The 17,289-nt window shown below is 36.0% G+C and overlaps 1 protein-coding gene across 3 annotated transcripts in view; it reads left to right on the forward strand.

Annotated features, from left to right (window-relative positions):
* dnajc14 (DnaJ (Hsp40) homolog, subfamily C, member 14) overlaps positions 1–17,289 on the forward strand; it is a 34,845-nt gene that overhangs the window by 15,801 nt on the left and 1,755 nt on the right. For 2 of the 3 annotated variants that reach the window (XM_061922555.1, XM_061922556.1), the window contains exons 4-7: positions 7,068–7,187; positions 7,266–7,426; positions 7,491–7,593; positions 10,154–17,289. The exon at positions 10,154–17,289 is cut by the window's right edge and continues 1,755 nt beyond it. In XM_061922555.1, the coding sequence (XP_061778539.1) occupies positions 7,068–7,187; positions 7,266–7,426; positions 7,491–7,593; positions 10,154–10,469 (700 nt within the window). In that variant the 3' untranslated portion in view covers positions 10,470–17,289. The remainder of the gene's footprint in view (positions 1–7,067; positions 7,188–7,265; positions 7,427–7,490; positions 7,594–10,153) is intronic. The other variant, XR_009810003.1, reaches the window with a different exon arrangement.

The following is a 17,289-nucleotide window of genomic DNA, read 5'->3' on the forward strand; positions in this document are numbered from 1 at the left end:
TTTAATATAATGTCCTTTTTTGCTGCTTCAACACACCTCAATCAACACTGTCCGTAACACACACACACCGCAAAATGAGTTAACGTTTCGCTAAAAGCTAATTAGCCTTCACCTAAAGCCAGGACTGCGAGTGAGCTGAGCTGCAGTTTGTTTCTAGAAGGTCAACGGGCTCATAGTGATGTTTAGAAAGTAGTTGACTTGGAATATAATTTGGGGAGAGTCCGTGCCCCCCTGCTAAAGACCTACCTGCTCGACATCGACACTGAAGCCCTGACGACTTGCGCTCTGAATACGCATTGCTGATTGGCTTTGTATGTAACCAATCAGATGGTTGTGTGGTCGGGACAATGCAGGGTGCTGTGTACAGACAGAGGCAGAACGGAGCGGAGCAGCTTGTTAAGACTTTAGCATAGGCGGCTACTTCATATGTACGTGTTGAACTCGTTCGGTATTCCTCCGCACCGAACCGAAACCCCCGTACCGAAACGGTTCAATACAAATACAAGTACCGTTACACACCTACCAAGAATAGACATTTGAAAGGCAATTTAAAATAATTAAAGAATAGTGAACAACAGGCTGAATAAGTGTACCTTATATAACGCATAAATAACCAACTGAGAAAGTGCCTGGTGTGTTAACGTAACATATTATGGTAAGAGTCATTCTAATAACTATAACATATAGAACATGATATATGTTTACCAAACAATCTGTCACTCCTAATCGATAAATCCAATGAAATCCTCCTCGATGTCGCTTCTAAACCACTCTGCCAACTCCAAAGGTATGCGCCGCTTCCTCTTGTCGTTTTCTGCTTCATATTTCACTACGTCCAGCTTGTAATCTGCAGTATATGATTTCCTTTTCGGTCCAATTTTTGTTCAGCCCTTCTCAGTTTTTATAAGTTACCGCCAACGATGAAATTATCCACTTTAATAGCTACGGCAGTAGCATAAAGCCTATAGGAGTTAGCATTCCATGACCCACAATGCACTTCTGCCATGACCCTTCACTGCCGAATTCATATTTGTTGACGTGTGTGTGACGATTGCTGACATTTTGTTAGTTTATTTTGCGACTGATATAAATAATATTATTTAATATTTTATGGTAATGTGTTAATAATTTCACACATAAATCGCTCCGGAGTATATGTCGCACCCCTGGCCAAACTATGAAAAAACTGTGACTTGTAGTCCGAAAATACGGTATACTTTGATCCGCAAATGAATGTTTAAAAACCCGGGCAATTTAACCATATAAATGACTAAGGCCATGTCCACACTAACACGGAGTTTCAAAAATATAATATTTGGGGTTTAATCTCCATCCACACAAATGTTTCAAAACTGTCTAACTACACACAAACGTATACCTGCTGTCATGCACTTTTTGTCCAATCAGAAGCCTGAAAAAAGTATCCAGAGCTGACTTGGTGGCATCATGCCTTTTTATTATGTTTATTTTAATATACTTTAGACCAGACCTGGGCAAATTAAGACCCAGGAGCCAGATGCGTTAAGCTTTTCATTCCCAAATTATTTTTTAGTTCTTTAAGATGGAAACTGTAGCTGCCATTATGATGTGCAGGGATGTTTACAAATTAAAGTTAAAGTACCAATGATTGTAACACACACACACTTGGTGTGGTGAAATTTGTCCTCTGCATTCGACCCATCCCCTTGATCCCCCCTGGGAAGTGAGGGGCGCAGTGGGTATTAGCGGTGCCACGCCCGGGAATCATTTATGGTGATTTAACCCCCAATTCCAACCCTTGATGCTGAGTGCTAAGCAGGGAGAAAATGGGTCCCATTCTTATAGTCTTTGGTATGACTCGGCCGGGGTTTGAACTCCCAACCTACCGATCTCAGGGCGGACACCCTAGCCACTAAGTAGGTACCGTAGATTTACCGTAAATCTTAAGCCATTCAAAGTATTCCAATGGTGGGAATCTGCGCTTTGGTATGATATATTAGTTACTATGGTAATTTACGTCACAGCAGCTCAGACGAGGCATCAAGCAGTGTGGGTGGGGAGCGTTTCAACAGAGTGTTTCCAAAGCGGCCAGCCTGAAATGTGGGTGTCGAGACAGAGGCGGAAGGAGATTTTTACAACAAAGTTCTAAAGCTTAGTGATATATCAGATTGCAGGTGGGCTTTTCATTTTTCGCGTTCATATTTTGCTGTTTGTTGTAGGGCAGGGCGATATGGTCTTTTATTGATATCTCGATATTTTTTAGGCCATGTCACGAGACACGATATATATCTCCATATTTTGCCTTAGCCTTGAATGAAGACTTGATGCATATAATCACAGCAGTATGATGATTCTATTTGTCTACATTAAAACATTCTTCTTCATACTGCATTAATATATGCTGCTTTTAAACTTTCATGCAGAGAGGGAAATCACAAGTCAATTGACCAAAAGTGTATTTATTAAACCGTTATTAAAGGAGAACATTATCACAATTTCAAAAGGGTTAAAAACAATAAATATCAGTTCGCAGTTTCTTGTTTTATTTTTCGATTTAAAAAAAAAAAAAAAGTACACCTCCCGGAATATCCCTAAAAAAAGCTTTAAAGTTCTTGATTTTCGCTATTTGCGATGCGACTGTCAATTTCCCTGTGATGTCATACAGTGCTGCCAATACAAACAACATGACGGTTACCACAGCAAGATATAGCGACATTAGCTCGGATTCAGACTCGGATTTCAGCGTTTTAAGCGATTCAACAGATTACGCATGTATTGAAACAGATGATCGGAGTATGGAGTCAGATAGCGAAAACGAAATTGAATAAGAAACTGAAGCTATTGAGCGAATAGCTATTGACGCTATTCGGCCATAGCATGGGTGTACCTAATGAAGTGGCCCATAGCATGTCTGCCTTATTAGCATCGCCGGTAAAATGTGCGGACCAAACGATCAGGACTTTCGCATCTTGTGACACTGGAGCAACTTAAATCCGTCGATTGGTAAGTGTCTGTTTTGCATTAAATGTGGGTATCTAGTTTCAAATGTACATACAGCTAGCTTAAATAGCATGTTCGCATCGATTAGCTGGCAGTCATGCTGCGACCAAATATGTCTGATTAGCACATAAGTCAACAACATCAACAAAACTCACCTTTGTGATTTCGTTGACTTAATCGTTGCAAATGCATCTGCAGGTCATCCATACATCTCTGTGCCATGTCTGTCTTAGCATCGTCGGTAAAATGTGCAGACACTCTGGCACATTCAAGGGGGGTCTGGCGGCAGATTTCTTGCCAGTGGTGCAACTTGAATCCCTCCCTGTTAGTGTTGTTACACCCTCCGACAACACACCGACGAGGCATGATGTCTCCAAGGTTCCAAAATATAGTCGAAAAAACGGAAAATAACAGCTGAGACCCGGTGTTTGTAATGTGAAAATGAAAATGGCGGGTGTGTTACCTCGGTGACGTCACGTTCTGACGTCATCGCTACAAGACCGATAAACAGAAAGGCGCTTAATTCGCCAAAATTCACCCATTTAGAGTTCGGAAATCGGTTAAAAAAATACATGGTCTTTTTTTCTGCAACATCAAGGTATATATTGACGCTTACATAGGTTTGGTGATAATGTTCCCCTTTAAGCAGTGGCACAAACATTCATGTCATTTCCAAAAAATAAGTGCAAGATTGTCAGAGACATTTTAAAACAAGCTGTGAGTGCACTTTTGTGCATGATGTCACTAAGATGACATATCAAAACAACATTAAATGAAAGTGCACTTTTTGTACAGAACGCCACTACAATAGATTAAAACAAATAAGGTGCACTTTTCTGCATGATGTCACACAAGATATATCAATGACTGTCAAATAAAAATTAGCTGCATAATAGGAAATCAAATAGTGTATGTCCTTCGCTAAGTGGTAGGTTCCTGCGGACATTGTCTCCTTTTGTTGTTAAATATTTCTTTCATGCGGTGTTGATCTGGAAATGGTTGTCTCTGGATTTTTTTGGTGTGGCATGTTGACATGCAGGGTTTCAAGCACTCTTCATTTTTTAGCGGGTGACTTTTCAAATGATGCTACGTATTAGCAGTAATGCTACTTTTTGTAGCAACGCTTTTGCCCCACACTTGATATATTACGATTGTCTGTTCGACATATTCCCGCTTGAAGCCAAACCACCGCCAGACGAAGTACCCCCTGCTGTTTTTCTTGGGAATTAATTCTCCCTTCATTTGTTACCAGATTCTCACCTTTCTCTCGTATTACCGCTCGCACCACAGCTAACGTCACCCATGCCGTTACCGCTCTGCTCTGCGAGGGCGTATACGTATGTAACGTATGTAAGAAGGTGCACTTGTTTTATGTCTCTGTGAGAAGGAGAGACAAGAGAGTGAGAAGAGCCTGTAGTGTAATGCCCGCAGCTAAAAGCAACTGCGTGAGAACGTATACACGAATATCACGATATAGTCATTTTCTATATCGCACAGAGACAAACCCGCGATATATACATACAGTGGGGCAAAAAAGTATTTAGTCAGCCACCGATTGTGCAAGTTCTCCCACTTAAAATGATGACAGAGGTCTGTAATTTTCATCATAGGTACACTTCAACTGTGAGAGACAGAATGTGAACAAAAAAATCCAGGAATTCACATTGTAGGAATTCTAAAGAATTTATTTGTATATTATGGTGGAAAATAAGTATTTAGTCAACCATTCAAAGCTCTCACTGATGGAAGGAGGTTTTGGCTCAGAATCTCACGATACATGGCCCCATTCATTCTTTCCTTAACACGGATCAATCGTCCTGTCCCCTTAGCAGGAAAAACAGTCTAAAAGCATGATGTTTCCACCCCCATGCTTCACAGTAGGTATGGTGTTCTTGGGATGCAACTCAGCATTCCTCTTCCTCCAAACACGACGAGTTGAGTTTATACCAAAATGGATACATGGATGATACAGCAGAGGATTAGGAGAATGTCATGTGGTCAGATGAAACCAAAATAGAACTTTTTGGTATAAACTCAACTTGTCGTGTTTGGAAGAAGAATACTGGTTGTGAACGACATCATGGATGTAACGTCAATGTACAAACAATCACAGACACAAAACACATTTCACTACTACTATTCTTTTAAAAGCAATATTTTACAAATACGATTTTTTTTGCAGCACAGTCAATAGTAAAAGGTGGAATAATGTTCGCACAGCTCATAAGAATGCGAGCGTGCCCACACTTCCTGTTTGATGTATTGCTTCTTCTCATGTCCTTCTGGAATTGGCACAAAACAATGATTTAAAAAAAGCGGTGCAAAAAAGCCGTAGAAAGTCAATAGGTGGAAACTTTCTGAGCTCGAAGGACACACGCAAGGTTGTCCCGATACCAATATTTTGGTACCAGTACCTAAATGAATTTCGATACTTTTCTAAATGAAGGAGACCACAAAAAATGGAAATATTGGCTTTATTTTAACAAAAAATGTTAGGGTACATGAAATATTTATTATTGTAATTTTGTCCTTTAATAAAATAGTGACCAACCTAGACAATTTGTCTTTTAGTAGTAATTAAACACACAAAGACTCCTAATTACTCTGCTGACGTATGCAGTAACATATTGTTGTTTACATTCTATTGTTTTGTCAACATTAAGAGGGACAAACTGTAAAAATGGATTATTAACCCACTTTTTAATTTACTGTTTATTTTCTTTTTTAACATGTTCCATCTACACTTCTGTTAAAATTTAAATATCACCTATTCTTTTCTTCTTTGATACTTTACATTAGTTTTGGATGATACCACAAATTTAGGTATCGATCCGATACCAAGTGGTTACAGAATCAAACATTGGTCATATTCAAATTTATCTGGTTATTTTCTGTTTTAACATGTTCTATCTACACTTCTGTTAAAATGTAATCATCACTTATTCTTCTCTTTGATACTTTCCATTCGTTTTGGATGATACCACACATTTAGTATCGATCCGATACCAAGTAGTTACAGGATCAAACATTGGTTATATTCAAAGTCTTTATGTGTCCAGGGACATATTTCCTGAGTTTATTAACATAATATGAGTCTTAAAAAAGGAAAAACATTTTGTGATGATAAAAAAAAAATATAGACGTAATCATAGTATCGACTAGATACGCTCTTGTACTTGGTATCATTACAGTGGATGTCATGTGTAGATCCACCCATGGCATTTGTTTACATTCAAGAGCAATACCGTATTTCCTTGAATTGCCCCAGGACATATAGTAAGCGCCTGCCTTGAATTACTGCCGGGTCAAACTCGCTTCGCAAAATATTTAGCGCATGCTTAGTATTACCGCCGGGTCAAACTCGTGACATCAGGAGTGACACTTCCCCTGTCATCATTTTCAAAATGGACGAGGCTGATTTCAATACCGGTAATTTGAAATCGCATAAAGGGAAGAAGATTAAGAGCTATTCAGTAGGATTTAAGGTCCGAGTTTACATCACATTCAATTTTTTACTGCATGCCTTTGGTAAGTGCTGGAGTGAGAAGAGGTTTTAAATTAATTAGCGCCACGGCGGCAATTCAAGGAAATACGGTAGCTTGTTATCAGTTAGCTATTGTAGCCTCCTACGGTGTGGAGGGAAGCATATTTAGCTATTTCTCGTCCTCCAGTGATAATGGTACTTGTAAGTAACTCACTTTATTTGTCAGCATGGATGCCAGATTAATGATTTAGAAGTACCCAAAACAGGTTAGTCTTAAGGCACCTCTACCTGAGGGTGTTTCAGTGTAATAACTTAACCATTATCTTTACTTTTTAAGACAAAACGTGTCCGTTCTCCCTTTTATGTCTTCACACTGTGTCTGCTTGCAAGTACTCTGTGTGTGTGTGCGCTGCTGAACATGCTCCTCTGCTCTTAAAACCAGCAATGTCATAACTTAACGACGCGCCGTCATGCCTGTTAAAAAAATAATAATTTAAAAAATGGGGAACTAGTACTTTTCAAACAGATTTTGATTGATTCTTAATGCTATACTCTACTAGTACGGGTATACCGTACAACCCTAATCTGCCTTGTGCCGTCACAGGAAGCGCATGGCAGCGACTGAGCTCTCCAAGTCCATGAACGAGTTCCTCACCAAGCTGCAGGACGACCTGAAGGACGCCATGAACACCATGATGTGTACCAAGTGTGAAGGGAAGCACAAGTGGGTGTGCACACCTCCCCCGTCTGACCCGTTGCGGCCACTACCTTCACTCCCCGTCTCTCCTTCCCCCTCTCTCAGGCGCTTTGAGATGGACCGCGAACCCGCCGAGGCCCGCTTCTGCGCCGAATGTAGTCGCCGCCATAGTGCCGAGGAGGGGGACCTGTGGGCGGAGTCTAGCATGCTGGGATTGCGTATCACGTACTTTGCCTGCATCGATGGCAAGGTCTTTGACATCACAGGTGAGGACAAAGTCCAGGTGAAGGTCTGGGGTGTCCAGGTTCATTGTTCCGTCTTTGGTTCCAGAGTGGGCGGGTTGCCAAAGGATCGTCATCTCTCCAGACACACACCGCGTGCCCTACCACATCTCCTTCGGGGCCAAGAACCACAGCAGTGCCACCAGACACAGGTGACCCCGCTCAATATTGTCCCGTATTCTTACGGCCATGACGCCATTTCCAGTAAGGACAAATAACATTAATGAAATATATCGGCGCCACCCCAAAAGGGACAAGCAGTAGAAAATGGATGGCTGAATAGATGGAAAAATATGTCAAATTTGTCAGTTTAGGATTATTTCTGGTCATCATGATAGATGTAAACAATTCCTGGTGGTCTACATGTAACATGTAAATACTGCCTGGTGGTCTACATGTTACATGTAAATACTTTCTGGTGGTCTACATGTTACATGTAAACACTTTTTGGTGGTCTACATGTTACATGTAAACACTTTCTGGTGGTCTACATGTTACATGTAAACACTTCCGGGTGGTCTACATGTTACATGTAAACACTTCTTGGTGGTTTACTTGTTACATGTAAACACTTCTTGGTGGTCTACTTGTTACATGTAAACACTTCCTGGTGGTCTACATGTTACATGTAAACACTTCTTGGTGGTCTACTTGTTACATGTAAACACTTCCTGGTGGTCTACATGTTACATGTAAACACTTCCTGGTGGTCTACATGTTACTTGTAAACACTTCTTGGTGGTCTACATGTTACATGTAAACACTTCTTGGCGGTCTACATGTTACATGTAAAAACTTCCTGGGGGTCTACATGTGACATGTAAACAGTTCTTGGTGGTCTACATGTTACATGTAAACACTTCCTGGTGGTCTACATGTTACATGTAAGCACTTCCTGGTGGTCTACATGTTACAAGTAAACACTTTCTGGTGGTCTACATGTAAACACTTTCTGGTGGTCTACATGTAAACACTTTCTGGTGGTCTACATGTAAACACTTTCTGGTGGTCTACATGTAAACACTTCCTGGTGGTCTACATGTTAAATGTAAACACTTCCTGGTGGTCTACATGTAAACACTTCCTGGTGGTCTACATGTTACATGTAAACATTTCCTGGTGGTCTACATGTTACATGTAAACACTTCCTGGTGGTCTACATGTAAACACTTCCTGGTGGTCTGCATGTAAACACTTCCTGGTGGTCTACATGTAAACACTTCATGGTGGTCTACATGTTACATGTAAACACTTCATGGTGGTCTACATGTTACATGTAAACACTTCCTGGTGGTCTACATGTTACATGTAAACACTTCCTGGTGGTCTACATGTTACATGTAAACACTTCCTGGTGGTCTACATGTTACATGTAAACACTTCCTGGTGGTCTACATGTTACATGTAAACACTTCCTGGTGGTCTACATGTTACATGTAAACACTTCCTGGTGGTCTACATGTTACATGTAAACACTTCCTGGTGGTCTACATGTTACATGTAAATACTTTCTGGTGGTCTACATGTTACATGTAAACACTTTCTGGTGGTCTACATGTTACATGTAAACACTTCCTGGTGGTCTACATGTTACATGTAAACACTTCCTGGTGGACTACATGTTACATGTAAACACTCCTTGGTGGACTACATGTTACATGTAAACACTCCTTGGTGGTCTACATGTTACATGTAAACACTTCTTGGTGGTCTACATGTTACATGTAAACACTTCTTGGTGGTCTACATGTTACATGTAAACACTTCTTGGTGGTCTACATGTTACATGTAAACACTTCTTGGTGGTCTGCTTGTTACATGTAAACACTTCCTGGTGGTCTACATGTTACATGTAAACACTTCTTGGTGGTCTACATGTTACATGTAAACACTTTTTGGTGGTCTACATGTTACATGTAAACACTTCCTGGTGGTCTACATGTTACATGTAAACACTTCTTGGTTGTCTACATGTTACATGTAAACACTTCCTGGTGGTGTACATGTTACATGGTCTATATGTTACATTTAAACACTTCCCGGTGGTCTCCATGTTACATATAAACACTTCCCGGTGGTCTCCATGTTACATGTAAACACTTCCCGGTGGTCTCCATGTTACATGTAAACACTTCCCGGTGGTCTACATGTTACATGTAAACACTTCTTGGTGGTCTACATATTACATGGTCTACATGTTACTTGTAACACTTCCTGGTGGTCTGCTTGTTACATGTATACACTTCCTGGTGGTCTACATGTTACATGTAAACACTTATTGGTGGTCTACATGTTACATGTAAACACTTCTTGGTGGTCTACATATTACATGGTCTACATGTTACATTTAAACACTTCCCGGTGGTCTCCATGTTACATATAAACACTTCCCGGTGGTCTCCATGTTACATGTAAAATATAATTTTCCTGTCATGACTTTAGACCTGGTATTTCCATAATGTACATTTTTGCTCACTATTTTCCCGCTTGCGGCTCTACAGCAACCGGGCTCCATTACATTAACCCAGGCTACGGAACGGGCCAAGGGTCAAAAAGGATTGCTGTTAAAGAACTTGTAGTCAACTTTAACCGTCCTAATGATAGTTTATTATTAGTGTTATGTTTATTATTAGTGTCATTTCTTCTCCTTGATCCACCATGTACGCGGTCCAAGTGTGTATTGACGGTTTACGCCCCCGTTCTGCCTTCCAGGACCCACGCCGAGCACGGCCCTGGCACCGGCCCCGTCCCCGGTCCTGCCAACCCGGCAGATCTGCAGGACTTCTTCAAGCGCATCTTCAAGGGAGGACCCCCCAGCGACATGCCTGCCAACGGGGCCTTCTTCCCCTCAGGTCCACCCCACCACGCCCCACCCGGTGCCGGGCCACCCCCCTTCCCCCCTCCCCCGGGCCCGACCTCTTTCTTCATGCCGGGGGCCCACCATCGGCCCGAGTCCGGCGAGCCCTGGTCCGAGGGCGGCAAACCCCCAAGGAGGAAGAAGAAGGTGCGCAAACCCTTCCAGAGGTGAAGTCTGCCCACGCCTCGAAGAAAGATCTGTTTGGCTCCGGTCTGGCCTGTCGGGGCGCTCACGTGCCACACGGAGGCGCTCGCTCCAAGACCTGAAGATGTGCCGTGGACTGAGCAGAACTCAAAAGACCGGAAGATGTGCTGTGGACTCTATCCTCACTTTCCACTTGTATGTAGCCTTGCCCTTCTCCTGCATCCTTCTCCTCACCTAACCCAGGAGGCCAGAAAGACCCGGGACTCGGACCACGGCGCACATTTCAGTACAAAGTGTCCCTCATGATCGTGCTTGCTTTGTCCAAAGTGGCCATTGTCCAGATTGTTCCAAGACGTGTTTGAGGACTTCACCCAGGATCAACACACCAGGTGTGTCCAAACCTTCTCATTCAAGTTTGGTCCCAAGGACCCAGAAGGGTCTCAGTTATAAAAAATGTTCAAAAATAAGCCTTTTTTTTTTTCTTTTTTTTTTTTTAAATCTCCTGATCAACTGCCCTTTTTGTCTAAGAAACCCTGTTTTTTATGGCAAAAATCCCAAACTATGCAATATCCCCCCCCCACCCCCCCCAAAAAAAAACATTAAAAGTGGAATATTTGATGTGAAGTAATTAGAGCCTCAATACCTCAATCATTCATAACTTTGATTTCATTTGTTATTTGTCAACAATTACATTATAAAAAAAAATCCCAATAAAATTCTCAAAGATCCAAAAAGTTCCCATTCATAAAAGTGTTAAAAACATGTTGTAGATTTTATTTATTTTTTACTTTAGGCGCTTAATCGACCTACTTCTGATCTTTTTACTTTTTTATTTTGTTTTATGCCATTTTTGTCATGAGAAACTTAGTCATGGATTTTGATTAATAATTATTTTTGAACAATTACATTAAAAATGGATCTAAAAAGGTCGTATAGCTCGGTTGGTAGAGTGGCCGTGCCAGCAACTTGAGGGTTGCAGGTTCGATTCCCGCTTCCGCCATCCTAGTCACTGCCGTTGTGTCCTTGGGCAAGACACTTTACCCACGTGCTCCCAGTGTCACCCACACTGGTTTAAATGGAACTTAGATATTGGGTTTCACTATGTAAAGCGCTTTGAGTCACTAGAGAAAAGCGCTATATAAATATAATTCACTTCACACACTTCACGTCCCATTCATAAGTGTTAAAAATAAGTTGTCGATTTTTATTTTTTTCCCAACGCTTATGTCTATCCATCTACTTAAGATCTATTTGAGTTTTTTATTTTTATTTTATTTTGTAATTAATTTTGTTTCTTTTATGACTTTTTTGTCATTGAAAACCTGGTGGTTTATTGTCATTTATTTATGAGCAATGACATAAAAAAAATCCCAGTAAAATTCTCAGGGATCCAAAAAGGTCCCATTCATAAAAGTGTTAATAAGTTGTAGATTATTTTTACTTTCAGCGCTTAATCAATCTACTTAGTTCTTTTTATTTTTTTTATTTGGTTTTATGCCCTTTTTTTCATGAAAAACTTAGTCATTGATTAATTATTATTTTTGAGCAATGACATTAAAAAAGGCATCTGAAAAGGTCCCATTCATAAAAGTGTTACAAAATAAGTTGTAGATTTTTAATTTTTTTCAACGCATAAATCTATCCATCTACTTTAGATCTATTTGGGGTTTTTTTTATTTTATTTTGTAATTAATTTTGTTTGTTTAAAGCATTTTTTGTTATAGAAAACATATTTATTGATTTTCTATATTATTTTTTGGAGCAATGATGTTAAAACAAAAATCCCAATAAAATTCCGGGGATCCAAAGAGGTCCCATTCAAAAAAGTGTTAAAAATAAGTTGTAGTATATATATGTATTTTTTTTTTTACTTTCAGCATTTAATCAATCTACTTTAAATCTTGTTTTTTTATTTTGTTTGTTTATACCCTTTTTGTCATGAAAAACTTAGTCATTGATTAACATTGATTTTGATTAATTATTATTTTTGAGCAACGACATTAAAAATGGGATCTAAAAAGGTCCCATTCATACAAGTGTTTAAAAAAATTGTAGATTTTTTTTTTTCAACACTTAAGTCTATCCATTTACTTCAGATCTATTTGTTTTTTTTATTTATTTTATTTTGTAATCATTTTGTTTGTTTTATGACTTTTTTTGTCATAGAAAACCTAGTTATTGATAGTCATTATTATTTTTGAGCAATGACATTAAAAAAAAAAAAATCCCTACAAAATTCTCAGGGATCCAAAAAGGTCCCATTCTAAAAAGTGTTAAAAAAAGATGTAGATTTTGTCTTGTTTTTACTTTCAGTGCTTAATCGATTTACTTCAGATTTTTTTTTATTTAGTTTTATGCGCTTTTTGTCATGAAAAACTTAGTCATTGATTAACATTGAATTTAATTATTTTTGAGCAATGACATTAAAAAAGCGATCCAAAAAGTTCCCATTTCCAAAATTGTTACAAATAAGTATTACTTTTTTTTATTTTTATTTTTATTTTTTTTACATTCAGCGCTTAATCGATCTACTTCTGATCTTTTTATTTTGTATTTGTTTTATGCCCTTTTTGTCATATAAAAAACGTAATCAATAGAAATCAATGTTAATGACTAAGTTTTTTTTATGACAGAAGGAGCATAAAACAAATACAAAATAAAAAGATCTGAAATAGATTGATTAAGCACTGAATGTAAAAATAGATAAATACATCTAACACTTTTTTTTAACACTTTTATGAATATTATGTTTTTGGAAGCGGTAGGCAATGGATGGATGGATGGATCCTTTTTTTGATGTTATTGCTCAAAAATAATAATTAATACAAATCAATGTCTAATATTTTTGAGCAATGACATTAAAAAAGGGATCCAAAAAGGTCCCATTAATAAAAGTGTTAAAAATAAGATGTAGATTTTTTTTTTCAACGCTTAAGTCCATGCATCTAGATCAGATCTATTTGTTTTTTTAATTATTATTTTGTAATTAATTTTGTTTGTTTTATGCCTTTTTTGTCATGAAAAACATAGTTATCTATTTTCAATGTTATTTTTGAGCAATGATATTAAAACAAAAATCCTAATAAAATTCCCGGGGATCCAAAAAGGTCCCATTCATAAAAGTGTTAAAAATAAGTTGTAGATTTTTTATTTTTTATTTTTTTTACTTTCAGCGTTTCATCGATTTACTTCAGATTATATTTTTTAATTTGTTTGTTCTATGTCATTAATTTTGATTCATTATTATTTTTGAGCAATGACATTAAAACATTATTTAAAAAGGTACCATTCAAAAAAGTGTTAAAAATAAGTTTTACTTTTTCTTTTCTTTTTTTTTTACATTCAGCGCTTAATCGATCTACTTCTGATCTTTTTATTTTGTATTTGTTTTATGCCCTTTTTGTCATAAAAAAAACGTAATCAATAAAAATCAATGTTAATGACTAAGTTTTTTTTATGACAAAAGGAGCATAAAACAAATACAAAATAAAAAGATCTGAAATAGATTGATTAAGCACTGAATGTAAAAAAAAAAAAAAAAAATACATCTAACACTTCTTTTTAACACTTTTATGAATATTATGTTTTTGGATCCTTTTTTGATGTTATTGCTCAAAAATAATAATTAATACAAATCAATGTCTAATATTTTTGAGCAATGACATTAAAAAAGGGATCCAAAAAGGTCCCATTAATAAAAGTGTTAAAAATAAGTTGTAGATTTTTTTTTTTAAACACTTAAGTCTATCCATCTAGATCAGATCTATTTGTTTTTTTTTAATTATCATTTTGTGATTAATTTTGTTTGTTTTATGCCGTTTTTGTCATGAAAAACAGTTATTGATTTTCAATGTTATTTTTGAGCAATGATATTAAAACAAACATCTCAATAAAATTCCCAGGAATCCAAAAAGGTCCCATTCATAAAAGTGTTAAAAATAGGTTGTAGATGTATTTATTTTTTACTTTCAGCGTTTAATCGATTTACTTCGGATCTTATTTTTTATTTTGTTTGTTCTATGCCCTTTTTGTCATGAAAAACTTAGTCATTGATTAACATTAATTTTGATTCATTATTATTTTTGAGCAATGACATTAAAAAAGGATTTAAAAAGGTCCCATTCATAAAAGTGTTAAAAATAAGTTGCACATTTTTTTTCAACGCTTAAGTCCAACGATCTACTTCAGATCTGTTTATTTATTATCATTTTGTAATTAATTTTGTTTGTTTTATGCCATTTTATTTTCATAGAAAACATGGTTGTTGATTTTCATTATTATGTTTGAGCAATGACATTTCAAAAAAGTGTTAAAAATGAGTTGTAGATATTTAAATTTTTTTTACTTTCAGTGCTGTATCAATCTGCTTCTGATCTTTTTATTTTGTGTTTGTTTTATGCCCTTTTTATCATAAAAAACTTAGTTGTTGATTATCATTGATTTTTGTTGATTAAGGTATTTTTTAATGACAAAAAGGGCATAAAACACACAAAATAAATCAATAGTCATTAAAATAATAGTCATTAATCAATGACTATTATTTTACAGCAATAACATTAAAAAAAGGGATCCAAAAAGGTCCCGGGACATAATAATAATACTAGTAATTATAATTATAAATATTTTTTGGTTTGTTTTTGTTTTATGCAGTTTTTGTTTGAGAAAAGTTACTTCACATTGATCGGGTTAGGGTTAGATTCATTATTGTTTTTGAGCATTGCGACCCCCAAAGGGACAAGCGGTAGAAAATGGATGGATGGACATTAAAAAAACAGACATGAGCGTTTTGTTTTTTAAATATTTTAAAATAAATGTTTTGTTTTATGCCCTTTTTGTCATAGAAAACATACTTATTGATTTTGATTCATTATTTTTGAGCAATGACATTAAAAAAAAATCCCATTAAAGTTCTTAGGGATCCAAAAAGGTCCCGCTCATAGTGTTAAAAATAATAATAACAATTATAAATAATAATTTTTTGTTTTGTTTTGTTTTATTTTATGCAGCTTTTGTCTGAGAAAACTTACTTCACATTGATTCGGGTTAGGGTTAGATTCATTATTATTTTTGAGAAATGCCACCCCAAAAGGGACAAGTGGTAGAAAATGGATGGATGAACATACAAATAAAATGTGCTTAAGTTTTTTTAATTAATATTTTAAAATACATTTGTTTGTTTTACGCTCATTTTGTCATAGAAAACGTACCTTTTTGATTATGATTCATTATTTTTGAGCAATGAAATTAAAAAAAAAAAATCCCAATAAAATTATAAAGGGATCCAAAAACGTCCCGCTCATAAAGTGTTAAAAATAATAATAATTATAAATTTGGTTTGTTTTATGCAGTTTTTGTCCGAGAAAACGTACTTAACATTGATTCGGGTTAGGGTTATATTCATTATTATTTTTGAGGAATGCGACCCCAAAAGGGACAAGTGGTAGAAATGGATGGATGGACATAAAAAAAAAAAAGCGCTTAAGTTTTTTTAAATTAATATTTAAAATTAATTTGTGTTTCTTTTATGCCCTTTTTGTCATAGAAAACGTACGTATTGATTTCGATTCATTATTTTTGAGCAATGACATTAAAAAAATTTGCATTAAAGTTCTTAGGGATCCAAAAAGGTCCCGCTAATAAAGTGTTGAAAATAATAATAATAATAATAAATAATAATTTTTAGTTTTGTTTTGTTTTATGCAGCTTTTGTCCGAGAAAACTTACTTCACATTGATTCGGGTTAGGGTTAGATTCATTATTATTTTTGAGAAATGCCACCCCAAAAGGGACAAGTGGTAGAAAATGGATGGATGAACATACAAAAAAACAAAAGAGTTTAAGTTTTTTTAATTAATATTTTAAAATACATTTTGTTTGTTTTACGCGCATTTTGTCATAGAAAACGTACCTTTTGATTTTGATTCATTATTTTTTAGCAATGACATTGAAAAAAAAAATCCCAATAAAATTATAAAGGGATCCAAAAAGGTCCCGCTCATAAAGTGTTAAAAATAATAATAATTATAAATTTGGTTTGTTTTATGCAGTTTTTGTCCGAGAAAACGTACTTTTGATTCGGGTTAGGGTTAAATTCATTATTATTTTTGAGGAATGCGACCCCAAAAGGGACAAGTGGTAGAAAATGGATGAATGGACATAAAAAAAAGCGCTTAAGTTTCCTTAAGTTTTTTAATGAATATTTTAAAAATACATTTTGTTTGTTTTATGCCTTTTTGTCATAGAAAACATACTTATTCATTACTTTTTTAGCAATGACATTGAGAAAAATCCCATTAAAGTTCTCAAGGATCCAAAAAGGTCCTGCTCATAAAGTGTTAAAAATAATCATAATAATAATTATACTTTTTTTTTTTTTTTTTGTTTTGTTTTATTCAGTTTTTGTCCGAGAAAACTTACTTAACATTGGGTTGGATTCATTATTATTTTTGAGAAATGCAACCCCCAAAAGGGACAAGCGGTAGAAAAAGGAATAGATGGACATAAAAAAAGAGCTCAATTCGTTTTAAGTTTTTTTTACTAATATTTTAAAATACATTGTGTTTGTTTTATGCCCGTTTTGTTATAGAAGACATACTTATTGATTTTGATTCATTATTTTTGAGCAATGACATTAAAAAAAATCCCATGAAAAGTTTCAGGGATCCAAAAAGGTCCCGCTCATATAGTTTTAAAAATTATAATAATTATTATTATTATAATAATAAATGATTGTTTTTGTTTTGTATTATGCATTTTTGTCCGAGAAAACTTAATTCACATTCATTCGGGTTAGGGTTACATTCATTATTATTTTTGAGCAATGACATTTAAAAAAAATCCCATTAAA

The sequence above is a fragment of the Nerophis ophidion genome, linkage group LG16 (assembly GCF_033978795.1).
Source record: "Nerophis ophidion isolate RoL-2023_Sa linkage group LG16, RoL_Noph_v1.0, whole genome shotgun sequence".
NCBI lineage: Eukaryota > Metazoa > Chordata > Actinopteri > Syngnathiformes > Syngnathidae > Nerophis > Nerophis ophidion.